This window comes from Lagenorhynchus albirostris, chromosome 5 (assembly GCF_949774975.1).
Source record: "Lagenorhynchus albirostris chromosome 5, mLagAlb1.1, whole genome shotgun sequence".
Lineage (NCBI taxonomy): Eukaryota > Metazoa > Chordata > Mammalia > Artiodactyla > Delphinidae > Lagenorhynchus > Lagenorhynchus albirostris.
The window spans coordinates 145,456,874-145,483,377 of NC_083099.1; the positions used below are offsets into that span (position 1 = coordinate 145,456,874).

Sequence of the window (26,504 nt, forward strand, 5' to 3'; positions counted from 1 at the left end):
CTGGGGTCATCTGAACACCCTCTTCCTTCCAGGTGTGGAGGGAAGAGCTAAGTTGTGTGATTGTAGCCTGCCTGAGACCACACAGCTGGCTGTGCTGGAGCCAGGGCTGGCCCACAGTTTTCTGATTCCTGTTCATTTTCTTTGCTGTTAGCTGCTGTTCTGCTAAAACCAAAATGGTGCATCAGAGGTGTGCCCATGACTGGCCAGTGTTTTGGGTGGGGTCCCAGTGGGTTAACACCCCCCAGGCAGGCCCAGGTCTCAGGTGCTGGAACTGCTTTTATGTAAGATCTTGGTCATTTGGCTGGACTGGGCATTGTAAGTGACTGACGTCTTCCATCTCTGGCCTCTGTGGGCCCATCAGGGATGCTCTTTGTTTGTCATTGGCTGTGTCACTGCAGACGTCTGCACATTTCTGTGGAGCTCGTGCTGTGAGTCTTGGGTGAGAACTCATGACGCCTCGACCTGCTTCCGGCAGGTGGAGGAGGCTCCAAGACCGCTGGGGTCGGGCTGTCAGGACTGTCCTGGGGAGTTTGCGTTACGAGAAAAGGCTCCTTTGGAAACAGCCTGCCAGGATTGTTTTGGTAGCTTTCCTGGGGGTCCTAAAATGGCTGGTGTTTATAGCCCACCTGCCCTCACGGGGGTTTACAGTGGAGAGCTTGAAAACAGCTTGAGATGGATATATTTTCCTGTTTGTCACAGCGATTTCACATTTTGGAAATACACAGGTACCTCCAGTGTGAGGAAAGCAGTAGTGTTTGAATGTTCTCTTCGCTTAGTTCAGCTTCCCGAAGCTCTCTTCTGCGTTCGACGGTGAGGGGAATAGGTTAGAGTTTGCTTGTATCAGCCATTGCCGAGCTGTCGTAAACACAGCTTCCTGGTGGGTTAGAAATAGAAGCATATTTAGCGTGAGAAACTGACCACAGTTCAGAATGTTTAAGCAGACAGCCCTCGACTCCTCAGGGTTGTGGGATGTTTTGAACATAAGGTGTGTTTGAGTGGGCGTCTCCATCCCCGGAAGGTCCTGGCTGTAAAGACGTACAGGTGGGTTTGTCACCTCTGTGGGTGGAGGACTCCTGGTGTGCAGCTGTGGCTGAGGCCACTCTTCTCGCGTCCTGCTTGCCTGGCCTTACGTACACATTGTGTGATTCGTTCTGGTAGATTCTAAACATCTTAACTCGGGCTCTACTTGATACCTTACTGTTGTTTGTAACCTTCATATGCTACCTGTTTGACCTGAATTTTTAAATCTGAAAAATACTCCATTTCCCTCTCCTTGTTATAAAAACCACCCTTTGTTTTAGTTTCTGACACTAGAGAATTCTTCAATTTGGGCTAAGGAAAGAAGTGTAGAAAGAAGATGACTGTAAAAAATTGGAGGCAGAAAATGTTAGGTAAAGGTAATTAAAAATATGTATCATTTTCAATTTTGGGTTAGGAAAATCATATACATAAAACATTTGGACACAAAGTAAATACCTATATTTAAAAGCAGTACGTTTAATTACAGTAGTTCAGTTTTGTTTTGTTGTAAATTTATTTATTTATTTATTTATTTTTGGCTGCATTGGGTCTTCGTTGCTGTGCACAGGCTTTCTCTACTTGCGGCGATTGGGGGCTACTCTTCGTTGCGGTGCGCGGGCTTCTCATTGCGGTGGCTTCTCTTGTTGCAGAGCACGGGCTCTAGGCGCGCGGGCTTCAGTCGTTGTGGCTCGCAGGCTCAGTAGTTGTGGCTCGTGGGCTCTAGAGCACAGGCTCAGTAGTTGTGGCGCGCTGGCTTAGTTGTTCTGCGGCACGTGGGATCTTCCCGGACCAGGGCTCCGACCTGTGTCCCCTTCATTGGCAGGTGGATTCTTAACCATTGCACCACCAGTAAGTCCTAGTAGTTCATTTTTATTTTGAGTGTAGTTTGCTTATTTTTATGCAGCTATTTTAAGAAACTACTTTGTAGTTGAGGTTACCATTTGTACCTTTTTTCATTAATAACTGTTAAAATCACTTTTTTTTTTTTGCTAGATTTGGAAGGGCAGGGAAATTCCTTTTTAAACTGAAAGAACTTTGTGATAGGCGTACTGTAAAATGCTAATTTCATTAATATCAAGCTTTTTCAAGGGTTGTGAAAACTGTTGTCAAAAAGTTAGTTTTTCCAGGTGGTGTTTTCTGCTATGTTAATAGTGAGTTTGTGTTTTTCTGCCACATAATTTCATCTTTCTACATATTTTTAAAAATTCTTAGATTGCATACTGCCTAGGTTATGAAATGATAGATAAATGATTGGCATTAAAAAATTTTAAGTATCAAGGTGCCATCTATGATGGTGGGAGCATTCATTTGAAGACTAAAGAGACTACAGATCAGTATCGATTCTCAAGAGTGGACGAGCGTCACGCTAGGTCCAGACTCGGTACTTTCCTGGTGGAAGGCTTGGTTGTAGCAGAGATGCTACAGCAGCTCTCAGCCAACCAGTATCCGAACAGATAAAAATGCCATACAGTGAAAACGAAACCCAGAGTCGACATTCAGACAGTGGGAGGAGTGACTTTAAACATTTTTTGTACCTGACATAGTTTGTCTTTAAATGTGACATTAATAAATTCTGCCTTAAGAACCTGATTGCAGCCTCTTAATAGTGAGGCTTTTGAACTGGCAGGAGGGATAGTTTTTAATCTGTGTAGGTTTATTCTGTGAAGACTGCAAAGGTTCGTGTCTGCATGACAGCCAACTTGCCTTTTGGGGGCGTGGGGATAGTTTATAGAAGCCTGGCAATTTTTCTCATAATACAATGAAAAATGTTCCAACAACAATTGATTTAAAATGTGTTTCTGCTTCATTGAGGGAGATTTCTAAGTAAAACCTCATTAGGCCGTCGGGAAAGGCGAGTTCCTTGCACCGTCTCTGTGCCGTAGTTGGTGGTTCTGGTCTAGTTCCCTCTGAGAACTGGATGGCCACCTGCACGCGGTGCTGTCGGGCCATGTCTGGAGTTCAGAGTTCACAGGATCCGATGTGCCTCGGTCAACCGGAAAAGCAAAATGAGGCAGAATGCCCCATGCCTTGCTTAGAGCTCAGCTAGTGAAGCTTCAGCCGAATGGGGTTTAAACAGCAACTTAAGGTTAGTGCTCTCCTGAATTAACAGCACCTTTATTCTGGGTTTGTTTTTCAAAAGCAGATCTGCACTCTGCCCCTCCCGATGTCACTACGGGCCTCGCACAGCATCAGCACACCTACTGTGAGCGTCCACAGCTGGCTTCTATGAGAGGAGCCCCTCGGGGGGGCAGCAGGAGCGTCCTAGAGACGGCAGGTGGTGAGCATCCTCTCTTCCTTCTTTTGAGACAGCAGAGCACAGGTATTGGACCTCACCTTGGTGTCTTCAGTTTAGCAAACCTGAGCCAGCCATCAGGTATCATCCTGGTGCACTTAAACTGCCCGTGTGTATATCTTGCGGAGAAATAATCAGGAATAGCTTCGGAATTGGTCAGATGGGGAAAGAGGGGAGTAGGGAGGAGAAAGCCTTCACATTTAAATCAGACGCCCAGAGTTTGGATCTACGGTACTGTGGGAAAATGAGAAGCTGGGGAAGTTTCCTTTCGTGGACCCAGTAGGATGAGGGCAGCCCTGCCTGGGACAGCAGCCCCGCCTGGGACAGCAGCCCCTGCAGTCTCCCTCCTCAGCAGCCTGTGATCAGTGCAGCCATGGCTGGGCTGTCCCACATGCAGGCCCCGAGATGTCAGCATGAGTCTCGTCTCCTCATTTGCACTATTTCCTTTTGAAACAGTTTCCAGTATCTTTTATCAGAATCACATGGAGTTTTCCTTCCAATGTGCCAAATTTGAGTTAAAGAAAAATCCAGAGTATCTCAGGAGTGTTTTATACTCCTGAGCAGTTGGTCAGATTTTGTTGAGGTCTTTCAACTCCTTGTTCAGGTGCAAGAGGAGAAACTAAGTCAACATGAAGCAGGCTTTACATTTGTTAGATAGATTTTAAAATTTTAATTTGTTACTCTCTAAATTTTCTTTTTCTAAATATTTATTTATTTATTTTTTGGCTGCGTTGGGACTTAGTTGTGGCACGTGGGATCTTTCGTTGCAGCGCGCGGTGCGCGGGCTTCTCTATAGTTGCATCTTACAGGCTTAGTTGCCCCGTGGCCTGTGGGATCTTAGTTCCCCGACCAGGGATCAAACCAGCATCCCCTGCATTGCAAGACGGATTCTTAACCACCGCACCACCAGGGAAGTCCCTATTTAAAATATTTTAAGAACTTGGTTGAGGTATAAATGACATATTTTCTACTGCACATATTAACGTGTGTAATTTTATCAGCTTTAAGAGACATGTACACCGTGAAACCCCCACTGCAGCCAGCACACCCAGCGCTCCTGGAGGCTTCCTTCCTTGTATGCCTTTGTAACAGCTCTTTGCTGCCCTTTTTGGCTTCCCTCAGACAACCGCTGATTTACTTCCTGACACTATAGATTAGTTTGCACTTTCTAGGATTTTATATAAATAGAATCGCCCAGCATTTACTCTTTATTGCCTGACCTCTGCCACTCTGCAAAATGATTTCGAAATTCATCCATGTTCTCGCATGTATCAACAGTTCATTCCCTTTCTTGATCTATTTCATCCTACAGATGCACCCTAGTTTATCTTTTCACCTACTGATGGATATTTGGGGTGTTTCCAGTTTTTGTCTATTAGAGGTAAAGCTGCTGTGACTATTCCTTTACAAGTCTTTGTGTGGGTATATCCATTCATTTATTTGGGGTCAATACCTAGAAGAAAACCTGGATCATATAGTAGGTTTATGTTTTAGCTTTTTAAGAAATTGCCAGACTGATTTCCCAAGTGGTTGTACCATTTTACATCCCCACTGTTAGTGATAAGAGTCCCAGTTCTGGGCTTCCCTGGTGGCGCAATGGTTGAGAGTCCGCCTTCCGATGCAGGGGATGCGGGTTCGTGCCCCGGTCCGGGAAGATCCCACATGCCGCGGAGCGGCTGGGCCCGTGAGCCATGGCCGCTGAGTCTGCGCGTCCGGAGCCTGTGCTCCGCAACGGGGGAGGCCACAACAGTGAGAGGCCCGCGTACCGCAAAAAAAAAAAAAAAAGAGTCCCAGTTCCTCCACATCATTGCCGAGAATTGGTATTGTCGGTTTTTAAATTTTAACCATCCTAATAGGTGTGTAGAGGTATCTCATTATAGTTTTAATTTGCATCTCCCTAATGACTGATGATGTTTAGCATCTTTTCATGTGCTTATTTGCCATCTATATATCTTTTTAGAAGAGTCTGTTCCAATCTTTGGCTTACTTTTTAAAATGTGTTGTTTGTTTTCTTACTAAGTTTTGAGAGTTCTTTATATAATCTAGATACAAGTTCTTTATCAGGTTTACAAATTGTACTTTCTCCCAGTCTATGGCTTGTGTTTTCATTCTCTTAATAGTGCCTTTCAGAGAGCAGAAGTTTTTAGTTTTGATGAAGTCCAGTTTACCATTTTTTTCTTTCATGGATCCTATTTTTGTGTTATATCTGAGATATATTTTCCTAACCCGAGGTCATAAAGGTTTTCTCCTATAGTTTTATGTTTTATGTTTAGGTGTATGATTCATTTTGAGTTAAGTTTAATATCAGTGCAAGGTATGAACCTAAGTTCACTTTGCTGTATATGGGTGTCCGGTTGTTCTAGGATCATGTAATACAAAGACCCTTCTTTCCCTATCCAGTTTCTTTGGCATCTTTAGTGAAGATCGGTGGACCGCATGTGAGAGAAGCCTGTTTCTGGGCTCTGTACGCTGTTCCACTGCTTTGTCTGTCCTTATACCGGTACCACACTGTCATGATCATATATGTATATGTGTGTGGGGGGGTTATATAATAGATCTTGAAATTGTGTACTGTAGTTTGTCTTCAACTCTTCTTTTCATTTAAAAAATTGCCTTAGCTATTCCAGTTCCTTTGTATCTTAATATATAGTTTAAAATCAGTTTGTTAACTTCTACCAGAATTCCTGCTGGGTTTTGACTGGTACTTCACTGACTCTCTAGATCAATTTGGAGAGAATTGGCATCTTAACAATACCATATGTTTCAATTGATAAATATGGTATATCTCTCCATTTACTTAGCTCTTTAAAAAAAAATTTCAGCACTGTTTTGTAGCTTTCAGTGTACAGGTATTGCACATGTTTTGTTAAAATTATCTCAGAATAGGGACTTCCCTGGTGGTGCAGCGGTTAAGACTCTGCGCTCCCAACGCGGGGAGCCTGGGTTCGATCCATGCCACAACTAAAGGAGCCTGCGAACCGCAGCAAAGGAGCCTTCCTGCCGCAGCTAAGGAGCCCACCTGCCACAACCAAGACCAGGTGCAACCAAATAAATAAATAAATATTTAAAAATGTGTACATTAAAAAAAATTATCTCAAAATACGTTATATTTTTTGATGCTATTATTGTACAAATGGTATTTAAATTTTTTTCCAGTTGTTTATTGCTCATCTAGAGAAACATAGTCGGTTCTTGTATATTGACCTTACATTAATTCTAGTAGTCTTTTTGGTAGATTCTGTAAGATTTCCACATGTATGATCATATTGTCTATGAATACCATCTTACTTTTCTTTCCAAATTGTTTGCCTATAGGAACATTCAGTTTCCTGGCTTTATTGCAGTTTCTAGGACTTGTAGTAATGTCAGTTAGAAATGTCAAGAGTGGACACAACTTGCCTCGTTTCCCATTTTAGGGGAAAGATCCGCTTTTCACTTTTTAATTGTGGTGTTAGCCATGGGTTTTTCATAGATGCTCTTCATCAGGCTGGGGACGTTCCTTTTTTTCCCCTAGTTTTCTGAAAATTTTTATCATGATTTTTGTTAAATGATTTTTAAAATGTGTTACACTCATCACATGGTTTTTCTTTCATAGTTTGTTAATATAGTACATTTCATTGACTGATTTTTGAAGATTAAGCCAAAGGTATGTTCTCAAGATAAACCCCACTTGGTTATGGTGTATTACCCCTCTTACGTATTGTGGATTTGATTTACTAGTATTTTGTTAAGGATTTGTGTCTATGTTTGAGATAAATACTGGTCTGGGATTTTTGTCTGGTTTTGGTATCAAGATAATACTCATCTCAAATGAATTGAGCAGTGTTCCTTCCTCTTTTGTTCTCACGTCAGTTTTGTGTCTTTGGAGGAGTTTGTCCGTCTTGCCTCCGCTCCGCAGGTTCCCTCATTATGGGTTGGTGTGGGACCTGCGATGCTGTCCTGCCCGGTCCTGACACCAGCAGTTAGGGTCTCCTCACTCTTCATCTTAATCGTTCTAGCTAGAGCGTTCACTGGATTTTGTTTATCTTTCAAAGAACCAGTTTTAGTGTAATTGTTTTTCTCTATTGTTTATCTTTTTTTTCTATTGCATTTATTTCTACTCATATATATTACTTCTTTCCTTCTCCTTACTTTGGCTTTCCTTTGCTCTTCTTCTTCCAGTTTCTTTATTTTAAATCCAGAATGTGTTTATCGGGAGGTTTTTCTGTTTGTCTTGATTCAGTTGCTGCCACGCCTGCCCCTCCCACATCGTCTGCTGCTTTCGTGATGGCAGAGACGGTGCCACGGCCCCAAATATTTACTCTCTAGCCCTTTAAGAAAAAGTTTGCCAGCTCCTAGTACAGGAAAATAAGCAGAAAATACAGACAATTCACAAAAAGAAATGTAAAAATAGTTCTTACACATGATGTTCATTCAGCCTTTTTCGCAATTAGGGAAATACACATTGTTGGTGGGAATGCAAAGCAGCTCAGCCTCTCTGGAAGAGCAGTTGGTAAGATCTGTGTCTGTGCTTCCATTTGGACCCAGCAGTGCCAGTGTAGGAGTTTACCCTGAATGCACACCTCTAAAAATAAGGAAACACGTGCAAACGAGGTCGTTCATCGCAGCACTGTCTATACCTCCAAAATATTGGGAAGTACCTGTTATCCAAGCCTCTCAAACTGGTTGAATAAACCTGGTACATTCACACTGTGGCGGACCGCGCAGCTGCCAGGAGTAGCGAGAAGACCTTTATGACCTGGAATGAGGTGCTTTTCCGGGAGACATTAAGTGAAAAGGCGAAGAGTAAAGAAACGTTTATAGTACACCGCCTTTTGTGTGAGAAATAGGAAAATAAAGCAAGCATAAATCTATCTCTATAGAAGGAAATGCAGGAAGGATAAGCCAGAAAGCAGTGGGCTGGTTCAACCCGCAGGTGCATGGGGTGGGGTGGGCAGAAGGACTTTAGGAGGGAGTGACATTTCTTTGAGTTTATCTTTTTATATAGTTGTGATTTTTAGAAGTACGTTCTACACATTCAAAACATAAACTTAATGGATGGAAGGAAGGGAAAAACCCTAAAACTGAAAGGAATTGTAAGTAAACAAACCTGATTGTATTTCCAAGAACTACGTAGCCACCCTTAAGAGGGTGAGGGGAGAGAGCTGACAGAGGTCAGTGATGGACACAGCACCCTCGGTCCGGGACGAGGCTGTGTAGGAAGCACAGAAAACCAATTCTGAACTCTTGTTCCTAGCTTTGTTTCTGTAGTGGTTTGGGTACAACAGTTGGAACTGATTCTGTATCTGTGATAGCACTGAGCGAAGGTGTTGGTGTTGGGAGCCAGGGTTCTCGCTGCAGAAGGAAGGCGCCCAGACGTGGAGCACAGCACTGGGGGCCCTGGCGTGGACTCGGGGCTCTAGGATAGAGACCTGTATCTGTTACGCGGCCCGTGTGCACATGTGTATTGTATGTGTAGGGGGTATGCATATCCATGGGTACATACGTGTGCATGTGCACAGCATTCGTTCTCAGCTCCGTGTGCTAGAAGAAGAAAGACACGGAGCGGCAGCAGTGAGCACACCGAGGCACCAGGTCTTGGCCTTCAGCACCTGTCCCTCTCAGGAGAACCAGGAAGGGAGGAAGGAAGTCAGGCGTCAGCCGTAAATGTCAGTGGACTGCTCAAGCTGGAAAGTAATTCAGCAACCGTTGCAGTAAACCTTGCCTCTGGCAGAACGACCAGCGGCTGTTAAATGGAGGGGGAGCTGGGTGAAGATCGGGATACTCGTGAGGTCCTGAAGTGTCTCCTCTCACACTCTTATTGGTGGCACAAGCCAAAAATAGTACCGATAGTGGAGCCCTGCACGGCACATGGCCCGGGTGACAGAAACCCGCGTCTCCCGGAGGGTAGGTGGGTGTCCCGTGGGTCTGGACGTGATGCTCAGGTACTGCTTCAGCCAGGAATGCAGCATCTGACTTGAATCCTGAGAAAACCTCAAGCAAATGCAGGATGAGGTATGTGCTACTTAATGATGGAAAGAACTGGACTCTTTCAGAGTGCTGGTGTTGTAAAGGACAAGGGAGACTGCTGACCAGGCCAGCGAGTGCAGCTCTCGATCGCTGGCCCAGCCCTGGAGGAGGGAGGTGCCAGCTGCCTCGCAGTGCTCGGGGGTGGCTGGGGCTCCAGGCCTTGCCCTCGCCTCCTCTGCCAGAGCGCCTGCTTGTGTTCCCACGTGCCTTTCCCTCGGAGCGCTTGTCACCGAGGCTGGTGCCCTGTTCCACCAGCACATGTACATATTTCTGCTGGGTTTTGTGCAGCAGACGGTGGCCTGTTTGAGGGCAGACTCTTATCTGTCTTGGCTGACTTTACATCTTCCTTAATAATTATGGAGGACACCAGAGAGCTTTTAGCTTATGCGGGTTATATCTCTGTATATTTACCATATTAGAAATTAAAACTAAAGATTTTTTAAAATATTTACTAACTCATTTAAAAATAACAATAATAAGCTCATTATCTCTTAACATAAGTAGCACATATTTATGAAAACAGTTCTAATACAACGAGATGCCGTGAGAAGGGTAGGCTTGTCTGCTGCGGTTGCTGGTCTCTCATAGCTGGCGAGAGAGCAGCGTCTGGGTGGGTTCCGTCTGCTGGGCGTCCCGCACTGTGTGGCCTCTGGAAACCTCCACTGTGCGCGTGTGAGAGAGGAGAGGGAAAGAGCAAATGGCGTCTATAATGTGACCCCTGAAAGGGTCTCGGGCACCCCCAGGGGTCCCTGGGCCACTCTGAAAACCGCTAGCTTAGAACAAGTTCTGGTTCCTGGAAGGCATTCAGTAAACATTTGTCAAATGAACTAATAAATTCCAAAATGGCCATTTGAGGGGGCCAATGCTTGGTTGGATTTACAAGTTCTGACGCACTCACGCGGGTGGTCTCTGGACCTGGGTTCCGCATCCAGCCTCAGTGCTCTCTTCCCGTGGCAGGTGTCCCCGTGAGCAGCAGAGTGTCCTCCAAGATCCAGCAGCTTCTTAACACCCTGAAGAAACCAAAGCGCCCTCCACTGAAGGAGTTCTTCGTGGATGATTTGGAGGAGGTGTTGGAAGGTGAGTGTCCCAACTCCGGCATACTAGTTTGTGCAGACAGGGTGGCCGTTACAACTGAGGACGCAGGCAAACGTTCTTCATATGTGGGTCAGACCCAGACTCTGTGGTCATCGTGTGTGGTGGGGACCTCAGCGTCACACATGACCTCGGGCTCTGTGTCAACAGCTTGTAGTTAAGAGACAGCGTCTCTCTGTGCCTCTGGTCCAGTGGTTAGTACTTTGTTAGAATACGTCTAAGATTTCATTTTACTTCCATGATTTAAATTTTTATTTAAACTTTAAATCTGAAATACTTGTCTTCCCGTGGTTTTATTTATTTATTTTCCCCTTGGTTTTAAATTATTATATCTTTAGCAAAGTTTGGTCTCTTTTTCAGGATTTTAGCCTCTCATTTATGAATGATATATATATTTGGAGAAAAAGAATAGACTTATTTTTTTTAATTACCAAGAAACAGAAAGGAGTATAAATCTGTAGAAAAGTAAGAGAAGTGAAGCCCCGTACAAGATAGCAGCGTGTGATGTGTGGCTGGGGCCTCGGGACACCAGGCCACCCCCTGCCCCCGGCCTTGCACCTCTGCTGTGCAGTAGTCCCACAGACAAGCTCTGGTGTCTCCTCCTACTTGGGGATTAGACATGGCTGTTAGGGCACGTCTGTGTAATCAGATCACGCCTTTCAAATTCAGAGTTCAATGCTATGAATGCTTTTTAGGAAGTCTTTCGTACATTTGGGCAAATCTTGATGACATATCCACTGGAAACGTAAGAGATTTTACTTTATTCTTTTCATTCAACGTGGTTTGAGCACCTAAACTGAAGTGGTTATTCTACTCTCATCCTTTATAAGTGGGGACACCTGCTTCTCAGGTGCCTTCTGGGTGAAAGCCTGGGGGTCGTTGTAATCCTGGGGTTACAGTAGCCAGGATTCATCTTGATCCATGACTAGCTCTCTTTCCATCCTTGCTCAGTTGGTCTGTGACTGTTACAATGATGGGGAAATCTAATAGCCTTCTTATAATTGGTATTTTTAAGGAAGAAAAGTATAAAATGTGAATGCCTAACGGTAGAGTACGTGCCTGCTTCTGTGAAATGCTGCTTTTCACACTCGGTTTTGCTTGTAGTGCAGCAACCAGATCCAGGTCAGCCGAAGCCTGAGGGCGGCCAGACGGCGGTGCTGAAGGGGGAGCTGCTGGCCGTGGGCAGCACCTGGCCGCCGTCACTGCTGGCCACCTTGCAGCAGTGGGGCACCACGCAGCCCAAAGCCCCGTGCCTGACCGCCCTGGATACCACGGGGAAGGCCGTCTACACCCTCACCTATGGCAAGTGTCAACAGAAAGCAGCTGGGCGCTGGCTAGCTGTGAAATATTACATGTCGTACAACACAGACGTGCAGCTTGAGGACCATGAGAGAACAGATTCCTGACAAGCTGACACAGCTGGCAGGGAAACAGAACCTCGCCTCCCCCCGGGGGCCCCTCCCGGGCCACTGCCCTTCCCCCACCGGGGGACCACTTCCTGCCTGGTGGTTTCGAGCGTTCACATCTGTGTGTGCATTTCTGAACAGTGGAGTTTAGTTTTGTCTCATTTTGAACTTTGGACAAGTGGCGTCAAGCAGTATGTGTTTTTCGTGTTTGGCATCTTTTGGTTCCATTCTACGTGTTTATGTAACACGAATCGCGTGCATTTGGCCGGACATGTTTTCACAGAGCACTCAGCCCCGAGGCACTTCTGGCCCCCAGGCCGGCGTCCCCCACAGCCGAGGCCAGCGCCCTGCTGACCGCTGGGTGTGAGCCAGTCCGAGGTGCTCTGGGCTGCGTCTTGCTCAGCGTTGTCTGAGGTTCATCCCTGTGCTGTGTGCTGCATGGTCAGTTCATGCTCGTTGATGGATGGTATCTCATTGTGAGAATGCAACGTCTGAGCTCAGCGGCAGGTGGGCGTCTGGGTTGTGTCTGCTCCGGGGCTGCTGCGTGTCAGGCTGTTGTGAACGTTCTCTGTGGGTCTGAGGTGGACGTGTAGGCAGGCGTTCGTGCTGCTGTAGGCGTAGGACTCGCACGTCAGCTTCAGGACGAGCTGGCGAGCTGTTTCCACCCCCCCAGCCCTGGGGGAGGAGTCCCAGCACTGGATACTGTCTGTCCCCGTTCGCCTTCCTTGAGGGAGCATCGTGGTGTCCAGTGCCTGGTGCCGAGGGTGCTTCTAATGTGCTTACTGGCAGCTTGAACACCTCCTTCTATGAAGTACCCAGATCTTTGGCTCATTTTTCTGTTCGCTTGCTAATGCTTTTTATGTTTCAGATACACACCTTTTGTCCAGTACATGTTTTGCAAATATCTTCTTCCACCCTTTGCACTGCCTTTTAACACTTTTAATTGTGGCTTTAGAGGAATAAGAAGCCTTAACCTAGGCTCAGGTTAATGTAGTCTGATTCATCTGTTTTCTCCGTTGTTTGTGCTTTCTCTTCTGTGTAGGAAGTCTTTGCCAGACCTAAGGTCACAAAGGCATTCTCCTCCTCCGAGTCTTCTTCTGAAGACTCGTTCTACTTTTCACACTTGTTGTTATGATCCATCTACAGTTTAGTTTTGTGTATGGTGTGAACTTGGACTCATTTTCTCTCCTATGAATGGAATTGACCCACTATCATTTGTTGAGAAGCAGCCCTTCCCCCAGATATGGCTTTGTCATCCGTCAGGTGAAAACTGTACTTGTGGGTCTGTCCTCTTCACCATCCGCGCTTGCTGAGTTGCTGGAGCTTTACGAGTCTGTGTTGGATGTCAGTCCTCCAGCTCTGCGATTGCGCCTCAAGATTTCCTTGACTATTCTTTTTTTTTTTTTTTTTTTTGCGGTACGCGGACCTCTCACTGTCGTGGCCTCTCCCGTTGCGGAGCACAGGCTCCGGATGCGCAGGTTCAGCGGCCATGGCTCACGGGCCCAGCCACTTTGTGGCATGTGGGATCTTCCCGGACCGGGGCACGAACCCGTGTCCCCTGCATTGGTAGGCGGACTCTCAACCACTGTGTCACCAGGGAAGCCCTCCTTGACTATTCTTGGCCCTTTACATTTCCAAGTAAACTTATTTATTTATTTATTTATTTTTGGCTGCGTTGGGTCTTCATTGCTGCAGGCGGGCTTTCTCTAGTTGCGGTGAGCGGGGGCTACTCAGCTACTCTTTGTTGCAATGCGCAGGCTTCTCACTGCGGTGGCTTCTCTTGTTGTGGAGCACGGGCTCTAGGTGCGTGGGCTTCAGTAGTTGTGGCACACGGGCTCAGTAGTTGTGGCTCGCGGGCTCTAGAGCGCAGACTCAGTAATTTTGGTGCACAGGCTTTGTTGCTCCGTGGCATGTGGGGTCTTCCCGGACCAGGGCTCGAACCCGTGTTCCCTGCATTGGCAGGAGGATTCTTAACCACTGCACCAACCAGGGAAGCCCTCCAAGTAAACTTTAGAATCAGCTTGTCCATTTCCAGAAAAAAATCCTTCTGGGGTATTGACTGGCAGTGCACTGAACCCATTGTCCAGCTTGAGGCGAATCGGTGTCGTTGCATTTATGGGATCTTCCAGCTCATGACCCTGGAATATCCCGCCTTTGAAGGCCTACTTTAGTTTCTCTCAGTGACGTTTTACGCTTTTGAGTCCAGGAGTCTTGAGCTTCTTTCGTTAGATTTATTCCTATTGTAATGGAATGATTAAATTTTTTTCTACTCAATTGTTGCTTGTAAATAGAAATGCAATTGATCTTTTAAATGGTGACTTTGTATCTAGTGATCTTGTGAAAGTGACATATTAATTCTTTTTGGTCTATTAATGAGTAGTTTTGGACATCCTGTGCACAAGTTGAGCCCCTGTGAGCAATGACGGTGTTGTCTTGGCCTTTCTAGTTCTCACACCTTCGGTTTCTGTTCTTGTCTCACTGCACAGGCTGGAACCGCCAGTGCAGTGTGAATCCTTCTCTGTCTTAGGTGGAAAGCAATTGGTCTTGAAGTACGCTGTTTACTGTAGCTTTTTTGCTTGTTTTATGGTAGAAATTCTTTGTCATAATGAAGTTCTGTTTCTAGTTTGCTGAAAGTTTCGCACCATGGGTTGGCTTTTTCTGCTTCATCGAGCTGACCATACAGTTTCTCTGCCCTCCTCCACTAATTTGATGAATTACATTGATTAATTTTCAAATGTAAAGCAGCCCTTGCATTCCTGGATTAAATCCCACTTGGCCGAGATATCTTTTCAATAAACGCCTGGATTCTAGTTGCCCGTATTCTGTTTGGGGTCTTCGCACCTGTGCTCGTTAGAGACATGGCTCTGTAATTCTTTTTTTTTTTGTTTGTTTTTGTTTTTGTTCTGCGGTACGCGGGCCTCTCACTGTTGTGGCCTCTCCCGTTGCGGAGCACAGGCTCCGGACGTGCAGGCTCAGCGGCCACGGCTCACAGGCCCAGCCGCTCCGCGGCATGTGGGATCTTCCCAGACCGGGGCACGAACCTATGTCCCCTGCATCGGCAGGCGGACTCTCAACCACTGTGCCACCAGGGAAACCCTGTAATTCTTTAAGAAAGGAGCTCGCTGCGCACTCATGAGTGTGCTTTGCTGACAGCCTCCACCTGGAATTCAGCTTCCGGGTGCGGGTTACACGAGGCATTGGGACCAGGCCTGTGTTCCATTCAGCACAGACTTCCCTTGTGAGGGAGTCTGCAGGGACTGCGGCCGGACGGCGTCACCCGCATTCACTGTCCCGCACTTCCCGGGAGCCCTTCTTGTGCCTTGCTCTGCCTCAGTGCTTCCTGAAGACCCCAGCCTGTGGTCCTTCTCTCCTTGTCTTGCGTTTTAAGTCTGTATCCACTACACCCGTAAGACACCACTCACTATTCTTGCTTTTTAAGTCAGGAGTCGTGCTGTTTTTTCTTTCCTTTGCGGAATGTTCCTTCCTGCCACTCCGCGTTTCCCACTGTAACCTCTCCTGCTGGCTGTGGGACTGCCCGCGTCTTCCTTTCTGAAGGCGGACAGGCATCTGTCAGCACTCTGAAGACTTCTGTGATATCTTTTGAGGAGTGAGATGCCAGATTATCGCTCCTCTCTGGATGAGGATGTGTCTTTTTCCCTGTGATGGCTTTTTGGCTTTGGCTTGCATCTGTCTTACTGTGATGTACATATTTAGCTGTTATGTTCTTTGGAAGTTTCCTGCTTGGGGTCCACAGGGCTTCGTAGATCAATGGAATGGTATCTTTCATCAGTTTTTGGAAAATTATAGCCATAATTTCTTGATATAGTGCTTCTTCCCCATTTCTCTCTCCTATCCTCCTGGGAGTCTGATTACATTTATATTAATACCTTTTCTGAGTCCCACGTGCCTTTTTCATATTTTGTGTTCTTTTTTAAAAATTTGATAATTGATTAATTTTGGCTGTGTCGGGTCTTAGCTGCAGCATGCGGGATCTTTCATTGTGGTGCATGGGCTCTTTGTTGCAGCCCACAGGCTTCTTTCTAGTTGTGGCACCTGGGCTCTCTAGTTGTGGCATGCAAGCTCAGTAGTTGTGGCGCACGGGCTTAGTTGCCCTGCGGCATGTGGGATCTTACTTCCCCAACCAGGGATTGAACCCACGTCCCCTGCATTGCAAAACTGATTCTTAACCACTGGACCACCAGGGAAGTCCCATGGCATCCTTTTTATATATATACTTCAGTTTGGAGATTTTCTGTTTTCCTTTATTCACATTTTATAAAATTGGTGTGATCTGTGTGACCCTTTCCTCTTGTGCGGGGGGGGGTCCCCAACCACGGGTTTTGTCTTATGTGGCGACTTGGGGGCTCTGCCTGGCCTTTCAGAGGTTTCCACCCGCTGTGCATGGCCCCGAGATTCAGCAGACTCCTCTTGAAGCCCCAGTCTCCGCGCCCCAGCAGCAGCACTCCGAGGGGCGCAAGGCCGTGAGATGTTCGTCTCCTGTGGGTGCCAGACGCTAAGCCCCGCCCCCCCCCCCCCCCCCCGCTTTTGTAAGAACAGCTGCTGAAGGTCAGCTCACCTCCCAAGGGTTTCCCCAGGGGTCTTAACTCCTCTAGTTGTCTTTGCTGCTTCCGACAGATGGTTTTGCATTTTATCCAGTCTTAAGTCATTTTGGGTGCGAGTGCTGGTCTGCCACCACTGCTCCTTCCTGTGTGGAAGCAGAGTCTCCGACCTTTATGCTTTTAAGATTCATCTGTATCATTGTGTATAGTTGTAGCTCATTCATTTCTGTTGAGGAATGAATATTGAATATTTCAGAATGTATGTCTCCATTATACTGTTGATGGACTTTTGGGTCATTTCCAGTTTTAATTGTTACAGACAGTGCTACCGGGAACATTCCGGTATGTGCTACCTGGTGTGTAAGCGTGCATTTTTGTAGGGTATGTACTTAGGAGAGGAGGCGCTAGCTAGTTCTGGGATTATGACATCTTTACATTTATCAGATAATTCCAGACTTTTCCAGTTTGCACTCACCTGATCAGTGTATGAGTCCCACCTTCTCCCTGTCATTGGCAGGCTTATTAATTTTGGCTAATCTGGTGAGAATATGGTGACAGTCGTTGTGGTGCTAATTTGCCTTTTCCTGATGACTAAGTAGGTTGAGATCTTTTCCTGTTTTTGATCATTTGGGTTTTCTCTTTTGTGAAGTGTTGTTGAATCTTTTGCACATTTTTATACAGGGTTATTTGTGGGCGTTTTGTGTGTTCTGGATGCCAGTCCTTGTTGGCGGCTTACTGTGTGCCCTGGCCGCTCACGGCCCTGCAGCAGGCTTCCCTCCTCCCCTCCTGGGCTCTAGCTCTGCTGTTCTCCCACCCGCGTTTAGACTTGCCGCCCACCCGGAGGGAGTTTAGTTTGTGTGTGTGGTGTGGGCCTGGCCTCCGGGTCAGTTCTTCAGGAAAGATGGCAGTTGTCCCGTTCTTGTCCCCTTGGTGCTACCTGTGTTGTAAGTGGAGTTGTCCACACGGGGGTGGGTCTGTTTGGGGTTTTTTGTTTTATCACGTTGATTTATATTCTACCCTTACGCCAATAGCACGCTCTTTTTTTTTTTTTTTTTTTTTTTTTGCGGTACGCGGGCCTCTCACTGTTGTGGCCTCTGCCTCCGCGGAGCACAGGCTCCGGATGCACAGGCTCAGTGGCCACGGCTCACGGGCCCAGCCGCTCCGCGGCATGTGGGATCTTCCCGGACTGGGGCACGAACCCGTGTCCCCTGCATCGGCAGGTGGACTCTCAACCACTGCACCACCAGGGAAGCCCTTTTTTTTTTTTAAAGATTTTTTTTGTTGTGGACAGTTTTTAAAGTCTTTATTGAATTTGTTACAGTGTTGCTTCTGTTTTATGTCTTGGTTTTTTGGCCTTGAGGCATGTGGGATCTTAGCTCCCCAACCAGGGATCGAACCCACACCCCCTGCATTGGAAGGCGAAGTCTTAACCACTGGACCGCAGGAAGTCCCAGCCACACTCTCTGAATTGCTGTCGCTTTATAATATTCTTGACGTCCATTGAGAAAGTCTTCCTGTCTTGTCTCCTTCTTCCAGAATGTCTTGGCTTCTCTCGCCCTGGTATTTCAGTGTCAGTTTGTGTCAGGTGCCACAAACACACCTGTTGAGGTTTCGGTTATCGTTGCCTTGAGCAGTTTGAGGAGAATTAGCACGTTTGCATTACGGTGCCTTCTAGCAAATGGACATAATAGGTTCCTCCGTTCATTCAAATCTTTTTCAACCTCAGTACTGTTTTATAAGTTTCTGGGGGGAGACTTTGCATATTTTTTGTAACACATTTTCTTAGATATTTGGCATGTTTATTTAAATCTTATTATAAATAGTATCATTAAAATTTTTATTTGCTGTTTATTGATGGCACATAGATACTAAATGCTATTTGCGTATTGCTGTTATATCTGATAGCCTTGCTGATTTCAGTTATAGGATTCATGATATGTGCAGTCACGTCTTCTGCAAATAATGACAGTTTTGTTTCTTATTGTTTTACCTTCTCTGCCGCTTTCACCCCAGTCGCATTGGCTGAGACTTTCAGTAAAAGGCAGCTGTCCTTGACTTACTCCTGCTCTCTGAGGGAAAGCTTTCAATATCTGACCATTAGTTATGATACCGCCTGTGGAATTTTTAAAGATGACTTTTAACAATCACATTAAGGAAGTTTCCTTTCATCCCAAATTTAAGAAGGATTTTTAAAATCCTGAATGGTAAATTATTTTAGTTTTTTTCACCTTTATTCTGTTAATGTGGCAAATTATGTTGATTTTCTGTTAAACCTCTTTGCATGGTTGCAGAGAGGTCATGATGCGTTTTTCTTTTTATAAATATCTGGATTCAGTTTGGAAATCTTTACGTGTTACAGTTACAGTTATTAACAGCTTGAGTTGACCTTTCTATTTAGGCAAAGGCAGCGGTGTTTTGAGTTGACTATTTTTCTCATTTATTTCTCAGGCCCCACAGTCCACTTATCTCACAACGTTGTGCCCGAGTTTAGACTATTTACAGCAAAGGGCGTGTGGTTGCCGCGTGGTTGCCAAGGGGTGGGGAGGGAGAAGGACGGCTCTGTCTTCCTGCTTTGCTGCACCGCGCAGGGTGAGTGGGAGGGCTGCTTCCGGTTTGGGGTGGACTTCAGGCGTTTCTGTCTTCCTCCCCCTCTCCCCCTGCCCTTCACTGTCCCGTGTATCATGTGCCGCGTTCCTCAGGGAAGCACCCACAGGGCTGGGCACCTTCAGGAGGGGTCCAGACGCTCCCCTCCAGCCACCCGTGGCTCTGCCAGGTTCCCTAACATCTCCCTGACTGTCTCCTCTTGAGTGGAAGCAGAGATGAAGATGGACCCACCTCATGAATTGTTGTTGTAAAGGTTAAATGACTTATATGCCACTCTTATAAGGGATATAATTGAGACACATTCAAAGACACGAAAGCGCATTCACAGTGCAATGTTGATTGAAAAAAGGGTGAAGTATGATCCCATTTCTTAAAAATTATGCATGTGTGTGTGTGTCTGTGTGTATACATATATAACAGAATGCTTTTTTCAGCTGGCTTTTCTACATTCTAAATTTTCTATAATAAAATGCTGTTTTACTTTTCTGTTAAGAAAAATAAATCTGTAAGTTGTTTTTAAGAGAAAACTTCATTGCAGCATTGTGCAAAATAATTATCAATTGGAAACTACCTGAATTTTCAGCAATAGACTAATAATGGTATGTTAATGGGATGTTATGATTGCTACGTTAAAATGCTAATTATTAGTTTCTTAAATTTTACATTGCTTAGTATTTTTATTTTATTTTAGGCAAACTTTGGAGTCGGAGTTTAAAACTAGCTTATACTCTACTTAATAAACTGACTAGTAAGAATGAACCACTACTTAAACCCGGAGACAGAGTAAGTAACCAAATGCACCTTTGTTGGAATGAGTGAGAATGGAGACTAAAAATCTGTTTCATTGACATCAGTGTGCTCTCAGTTGTTCAGATTTACAGCATTAATACAAGGGATTTAAGTCAGCAATGAAAAAATATTAAATGTGGAAAAAGTTTGTGTTGATGTAGGTAAAATGATCGTTCCTTTTATTCTCCCTTATTGCCCCTTTCCTGTTTCTTAAACCTCTTTTCTCTTTGACTTCATATGTGTTGATTTTAATAAAAATATTAATGTCAGATATTAATCAGTGCTACATTTCCAAAGCTTAAGTTTTGTGAAGAAACGTTGACCTTACTTTGAAACTCTGTGTGTTTTATATTCATCTCCTTCCCTCTTCCATGTGGCCAGAACAGAACTGAGAGGAGGCTTGGGGCTCAGTTCCTCGTCCTGCACTGCCCAGCATGGTTGGCAATAGCCACAGGGGGCTGTTTAAATTAACCCAAATTAAATGAAATTAGAGTTTTAGTTCCTTAGTTGCACGAGCCCCATTTCCAGGGTTCAGTCACTGCGTGTGGCTGACAACTAACTACCATATTTGATAGCTCGGAGAAAAAACGATTCCACCATTGTGGGAAGTTCTGCTACACAGCACTGCTCTAGGCAAACTGAGCCAGACTTGGGGAACCCTGGTGTAGCGGGAGGTCCAGCATGGTGAAAGCCAGCATACTCAGCCGTGAAATCCCCAGTGAGAAAGGTTGCCTGAGGTCAGGTCACCCATCAGGGAAGCTGTAGGTTGACAGGATGGTGTGGGGTTTCAGACTGCTCTCGAGTGCCTCAGTCTTTAATGTGGACCAGTAGCCAAGGACATTTATGGACCACGAAACTTCAATGTGAAAGAGCACAACCAAAGGGCAAAAAATGGGGAAAAAAAGAAAAGGGGAAAGTGGGGGGAGGGAGGGAGGAAGAGGAAGCAGACCTACTTGGAGGAAAGCTAGATACGGAAAACAGTTGTTTTTTTTTTTTTTAATTAGTCTTAATATCCCTGGAGATCTGAGGTGAAGATATTGCTCCATAAATCAACAAGAAGATGCTAGTGGGGGAGACCGAGATGGAAAGTAGGAAGGAAAAACGGTGCAGATTAGACTTGATCAAGAAGGCCGACATCTGACTAATAGGACTTCCAGAAAGAGAAGGGGGAACAGAGAGTAGAAAGTTTTTAATGCTAATGATGATGCAAGACTATACCCCGGAGCGGGGGGCGGGGGGGGGGGCGAAGGACCGGCAGGCGGTGCGGGGACCCCCACCGAGGCGCTTACCCCAGTGCTGCGTAGGGCAGGGTGCAGGAACCTCGCAGCCTCCTGGGGAAAGTGGGCTGTGCACAGAGGCCAGCAACCCCAGGGGGCCTCAGTTTCTCAGTGTGGCACTGGGGGAGACAGCTGTGCTTCGGAAGCCCAGAGGGAGTACGGTCTTCCTGGGCAGTCGACGGATGTGAGGGTGGGGCACCATTCTCAGACAGGCAGGACTCAGAAGACTGGGCTCTTTCTTGGGAAGCTCACAGAGGGAGCGCTCCCGCATACGAGTGAGTGGTCCAAACAGGAGAGCCACCAGGGTGGCCCAGGGTGACTGCGAGCTGTGGGCGAGGAGCAGCCGGACAGGACCAGAAGGGCGAGGCCCCAGGTGGGCAGGCTGGTCAGCAGCTGGTGAAACCCAGGAGCTTACCTGACTGGTTGGCTATTTAGAAATACTATTGACAGGTTTGACACACCCAGCGGGGCATTTCCGAGCAAGGTGGCCGGTGCACACAGATGAAGGGAAGCCGGTGAAAGAGGCAGTGGCTGTCACCACCAGAGAGAAGGGGCACGCTTGGCTGTAGAAACGTAAACAGTACAGGAATGATTCCTTATGATACCTGGCGCTTTAGAACAAACCTGTCGGAACCCCTGACTTATGTTGTGCTTTAAAATGAATGATTCTAAGGATCACAAATTTCTTTCTCTTGAAGAAAGTTCTTGCAAGGACAAGGACTTCCAGATACTTCGTTGACTTGCAAGTGAATCCACGTAATTGGGTTAATTATAAAGGATTGATGAAATCACAGTTAGCGATTGATTTAGTGATTGGAAATGAATGGCAAGTTCATCCTCCTGTGATAATATACTTCATATAAGTGAACAAACACAACCTTTATAACAGATTCTCTAAGGACATGTATGTTCTACCAGACATCCAGTCTCTAGGCTAAAGGTCACAGTTCTTAATCGTGGGACAAATGCAATTAACACCAACTTTCAAAGGAGATCTTTGCCGTTTTCAACAAACTTATTAGAAACTTGATTTCCAGTCCTCAAGTACAGAATTTTGATACAGATACAGCTTAAATTTTGTCTTATGAAGTACAGGGTTATTAATTATCCAAAGCCCTCGAAGGCCCTGTGTTAACGGTTCCCTCAAATACTATTCTGACTTATCATGTAGGTTTCGAGCACACTATTATTACAATATTTGGGACTTAGAAAAACCTCATCCCATAAATAGCTTTTAACTTAACCAGACATTATAAGAAATGGAAATTGGGATGATGGGAGAAGAGAAAGATGGGGAATGAAGAGGGCTCAGTGTTTGTCTACAGTAACAGGAAATAAAACACATGTCCAAATACCTTCACACGTAAGACACAGCAGTGTGAGCATAGTATCGAAAAAGATAAGAGCAGTTGGCAAAAAGAGGATATAAAGCATGTTAAGAGTGGCTGTCTTGGGGAGTGGGGAAGGGTGATATGGGTGTTGCTTTTCGTTAGTACTTTTCGTCATTTTGATTCTGTGTTTTAAAACTTTTTCATAAAAATAAAAATGTAAGGTAAATGTAATAGAATATGTAATTTAAACAGTGGCAGCATGATGACCAGGTGGGAGCAGGAAGTGGGCCCCCCCTGGAGACTCTGAGAGGGCAGCTGTAGGGGTCTTGCTGAGTTCTCTGCCCACCACCCTCCTCTGTTAATGTTTTGGTCTTGAGCGAAGGTCTGTCCAAGTAAAACATTGGTGTCAGGATTTTTTCTTTTGGAAGACCTTTTGATAGACTTTGATTCCTGGTTCCCTCCTCATGTCCAGTTGTTTTTCACCTGGGCTACTTGATGGTGGGTGATGGTCCATCGCGTCCTTCCCTGAGTCGCTGCTGCCCAGATGGTCAGAGTGGACGGAGCTGGACCTAGACCCCACGGGCAGACCCAGCTGCGCTTGCCTCTAGCCCCAGGAGTTTAACATTATTTTGTCACATGCGAGGTAAAGACCGTAACCTAAAGACTGTGTATTAGAAGTTACATGGCTGCAGACACTTAAGGACCAAGGGTTAGCACTCAAAGTAACGTTTTCTGTCTCAGCAGCAGGCATTCAGATGACTGAATTATTCACCAGTGGATTTCACGGTTTTCCTTTGTACTCTCGTAGGTGGCACTGGTGTTTCCTAATAGCGACCCTGTCATGTTCACTGTTGCGTTCTATGGGTGTCTCCTGGCAGAGCTGGTTCCTGTCCCCATCGAAGTGCCACTAACAAGAAAGGTAGCAAGCGCGGTGCAGGCCCCAGGTTCACGGTCTCTGACGCTGCATCCTGAAGTCCACGCGTCCATTCGCAGGCCTTAGTCTCCTCACTCCAGGTGCCGTCTGGAGCCGGGGGACAGGCTGGCGGGTCTCAGAGAGATTAGAGCAGCTTCATCTCCAGACGCTCCTTTTATGTATCTCGCTGGTGACAAGGGCACTGGAACAGCTGTTGGTGGGGCCAGTATCACTTTCTTGAATTTCCCAACAGAAACTAACATTTTCTCCTCCAATGCATAGAAGTTGGGATTTGATGAGGTTTTGTTAAATCATTTCTCAAAATGGTGTGTTTATTGATAATAACTTTCATTTCTTGGGGATAAGTAAATCATTACAGAGATGTCTTTTAGCTCACTTCTAAGTGATAGTTTTAAACATATGACATTCTCTTGCATTTCTGTTCACTTCCATAACAGCGAGCAGCTTTCATCGCTGACAGATGACTTCTGGCCGGGGCAGGGGGCGGGTTGCTGGTGTTCTGGGTAGCTATTACATTTTAGGTATAAATACCGGTAATCTGATTATTGAAGAATAGATCATTTTAGGAGTAGATTCCGCATGTATTTTAGAAAATCATAGTTTTCTATGGTATCCCAGTGCTCAGGCAGTTGTTCACATGAGTATTATCAGCAAGAAATATTCAAGAATCCCAAAGGTGAAGCTTGTGAATAAAAGCAGTATATCCCGAAGGATAATATGTGATGAACAGATATTTGAATACCAGGATTCTTAGGGTAAAACTAGAGTTTGTAAAATTTATAAGAAGAAAATGATAAAACTCTACTGAAGGACATATTCTGTGTGGAAATAATTAAGATTGCTAAAGGTCAGGCCTGCCCATATTAATCAGTAAATTTCAAACACAAATCAAGCGTAAATTTCAATGCTGTTATGTTTGGAGTTTATTAAAACGGTATTAAATGTCATGTGCAAGAAAAAAGTTTGAGAAATTAGCCCATTACCCAGAACTTTATATGTCATGGCAGAAAATATATCTTTCAAATTTAAAAACAATTGTATTTTATTTGGATGAAAACATAGTATATACTTATAGCATATACCTACACAGGGCTGAATTGTCCTAATTTTCCACGGGCTGAGAGAAAGAGTTCTGCTCTGTGTGAGCTGAGCACCTCTGCCTTCTCTGTTTCTGCAGGACGCTGGCAGCCAGCAGGTCGGGTTTCTGCTGGGCAGCTGTGGCGTCGCCCTGGCCCTGACCACGGACGCTTGTCAGAAAGGCCTGCCCAAGGCCCAGACCGGAGAGGTGGTGGCCTTCAAAGGTGGGCCTGTGGGCGGGCAGCATGCGGCCCAGTTCTCTGCCAAACCGGGCCCTCGGGCGTCCTTTCCTGTCAGTGACCGTTACAGAGACGGAAGGGCCTTCAGGAAAAGCGAGGCCGTGTTCTAGGCCTTGGGGAATCTTGCTCCTCGCCTGGGTCAGGCTCTCGACCTGTGCTGTCCAGCCTGGGGGCCACTGGCCATCAGACATAAGTTCATAAAGGTTCAGTGAGGCGAGGCTCCTCAGCTGTCAGCAGCTCGGGCTGCATGTTGGGCGGCAGAGGCGCTGTTGCGGGGAGCAAAGACTCCTGACCCTCACCTCTGCCGTGTCCCTGTCTGCACCCTCACAGGTTGGCCCCCCCTCACCTGGCTGGTGATAGACGGGAAGCACCTGACTAAGCCCCCCAAGGATTGGCACCCATCAGCGCAGGACGCGGGGGCCGGGACCGCCTACATCGAGGTAGCCACCTCGCCTGGCGAGGCTGAAACAGACCCCCGTGTTCAGGGCTTGTTCCCCGAGTGTAGCTGCTGCTGCTTAGATCACAGGCAACAGCTTCTGTGCTTTGCCTTCACCCCAGAAAGATGAGGTGTCTTGTGGGAACTCACTGAGATCCTCCCCTGGGGACCAGCCCGCGTGCCCTGTCGCCCTCGGTACCTCCCCAGGGTGACCCGACTTCAGCTGAGGGTGTCACCTCGAGGGCCTGGGCGTGAAGTGCGCTCCAGTTGAACCGATGGTTGGTGAAGGGGGACAGCCTCCAGAGACATCGCCTAACGAGCTTGTGCTTTTGAAATCTTGCAGTATAAAACCAGCAAAGAAGGCAGCACCGTGGGGGTTGCGGTGTCCCACGCATCCCTGCTGGCACAGTGCCAGGCTCTGACCCAGGCATGCGGCTACTCAGAAGGTGAGGGTGTGGGGCGGCTCTCCAGCGGGCACAAGGCACCTGGACGCTGTCCGCGTAGCATCTGCTGTTTAATCCAGGTCGTGCGGCTCGCGAGCTCGCGGCCTCTGCTCTCCTGGACAGGTGGAGTTTGGACATTGGCGTTACAGAGCGTGAAACCCACTCACTACCCATTGGTCTGTGCCCAGTGAGCTGAGGGGCAGCGCATTTTGCATTTTCTTATCGGGGCGCGCTTTTTCGTACTGTTTTCTGTGGCTGGCTTTGGCCTAAGCTGTCACACACTCGGAGGTACCAGTGGAATATTTGTGGTCAGGGCTTGTCTCTTGGCAATGTACCGGCAGCTCCCTCTTCACTGTGAAATATCAGCTATGTAACGTAGAGAACTTTACTTCTTTCCACTAAAATACTGGAATTGAACAAAACTAGGAAGTAAATTGAGTGGTATGTGTAAAATCTGAAATATCAGTGTTTAGAAGCAAGGGCTAGCTGAGGGCACCGGGCAAGACTTCGGTGGACATTTGGAAAAGGATTTTAGGTGTGTTCAAGGGCCTGCGTAGTTTTTTTTTAATTCTATCAAATCAGGTCCCCCGGTTTTCTTTTTCTTCAGATCCAGTGCTAGCCATACATGTATCACCTATAACTTGGGCTCTTTAGCCAACAAGGGAACGTGTGTACAGTATTCTTAGCAGAATGCAGCAGCATTTCCTGGCACACAAACCAAACTTCCCATTCACTGTTGGGTGTTCCTCCTGTGGGTGCGCCTGGCAGCCCCAGGCTCTGTCCTCTGCCTGAGCTCTGAGCTCAGGGCTGTGCTGGAAGCGGCCCTGGGACCCCAGCTACCGCTGCGCCCTACAGCACGCTCGGCACAGCCTCTGGGAGAGAGAGTGGGCAGGAGGGAAGGAACAATCTCTGAAGGGAAGTGACACAGGGAGCCTGTGACATTTCCCGGGGCTGCAGGATGACGTGAGAAGTGGGGGTGTGCGGACGTAGGGTTT

At 46.5% G+C, this 26,504-nt stretch overlaps 1 protein-coding gene across 20 annotated transcripts in view; it reads left to right on the forward strand.

Annotated features, from left to right (window-relative positions):
- Positions 1–26,504, forward strand: part of DIP2A (disco interacting protein 2 homolog A) — a 92,069-nt gene that overhangs the window by 27,595 nt on the left and 37,970 nt on the right. For 17 of the 20 annotated variants that reach the window (XR_009540843.1, XR_009540844.1, XR_009540847.1 and 14 more), the window contains 8 exons: positions 3,164–3,298; positions 10,280–10,399; positions 11,519–11,716; positions 19,675–19,766; positions 23,189–23,299; positions 24,492–24,615; positions 24,961–25,070; positions 25,410–25,512. Coding sequence is in view for 10 of the 20 variants with exons in the window: in XM_060151150.1 (XP_060007133.1) it covers positions 3,164–3,298; positions 10,280–10,399; positions 11,519–11,716; positions 19,675–19,766; positions 23,189–23,299; positions 24,492–24,615; positions 24,961–25,070; positions 25,410–25,512 (993 nt within the window). In the remaining 10 variants the exon portion in view is untranslated. Of the gene's footprint in view, positions 1–3,160; positions 3,299–10,279; positions 10,400–11,518; positions 11,717–19,674; positions 19,767–23,188; positions 23,300–24,491; positions 24,616–24,960; positions 25,071–25,409; positions 25,513–26,504 lie in introns of those variants that run through there. The other 3 variants (XR_009540851.1, XM_060151147.1, XM_060151153.1) reach the window with 2 other exon arrangements.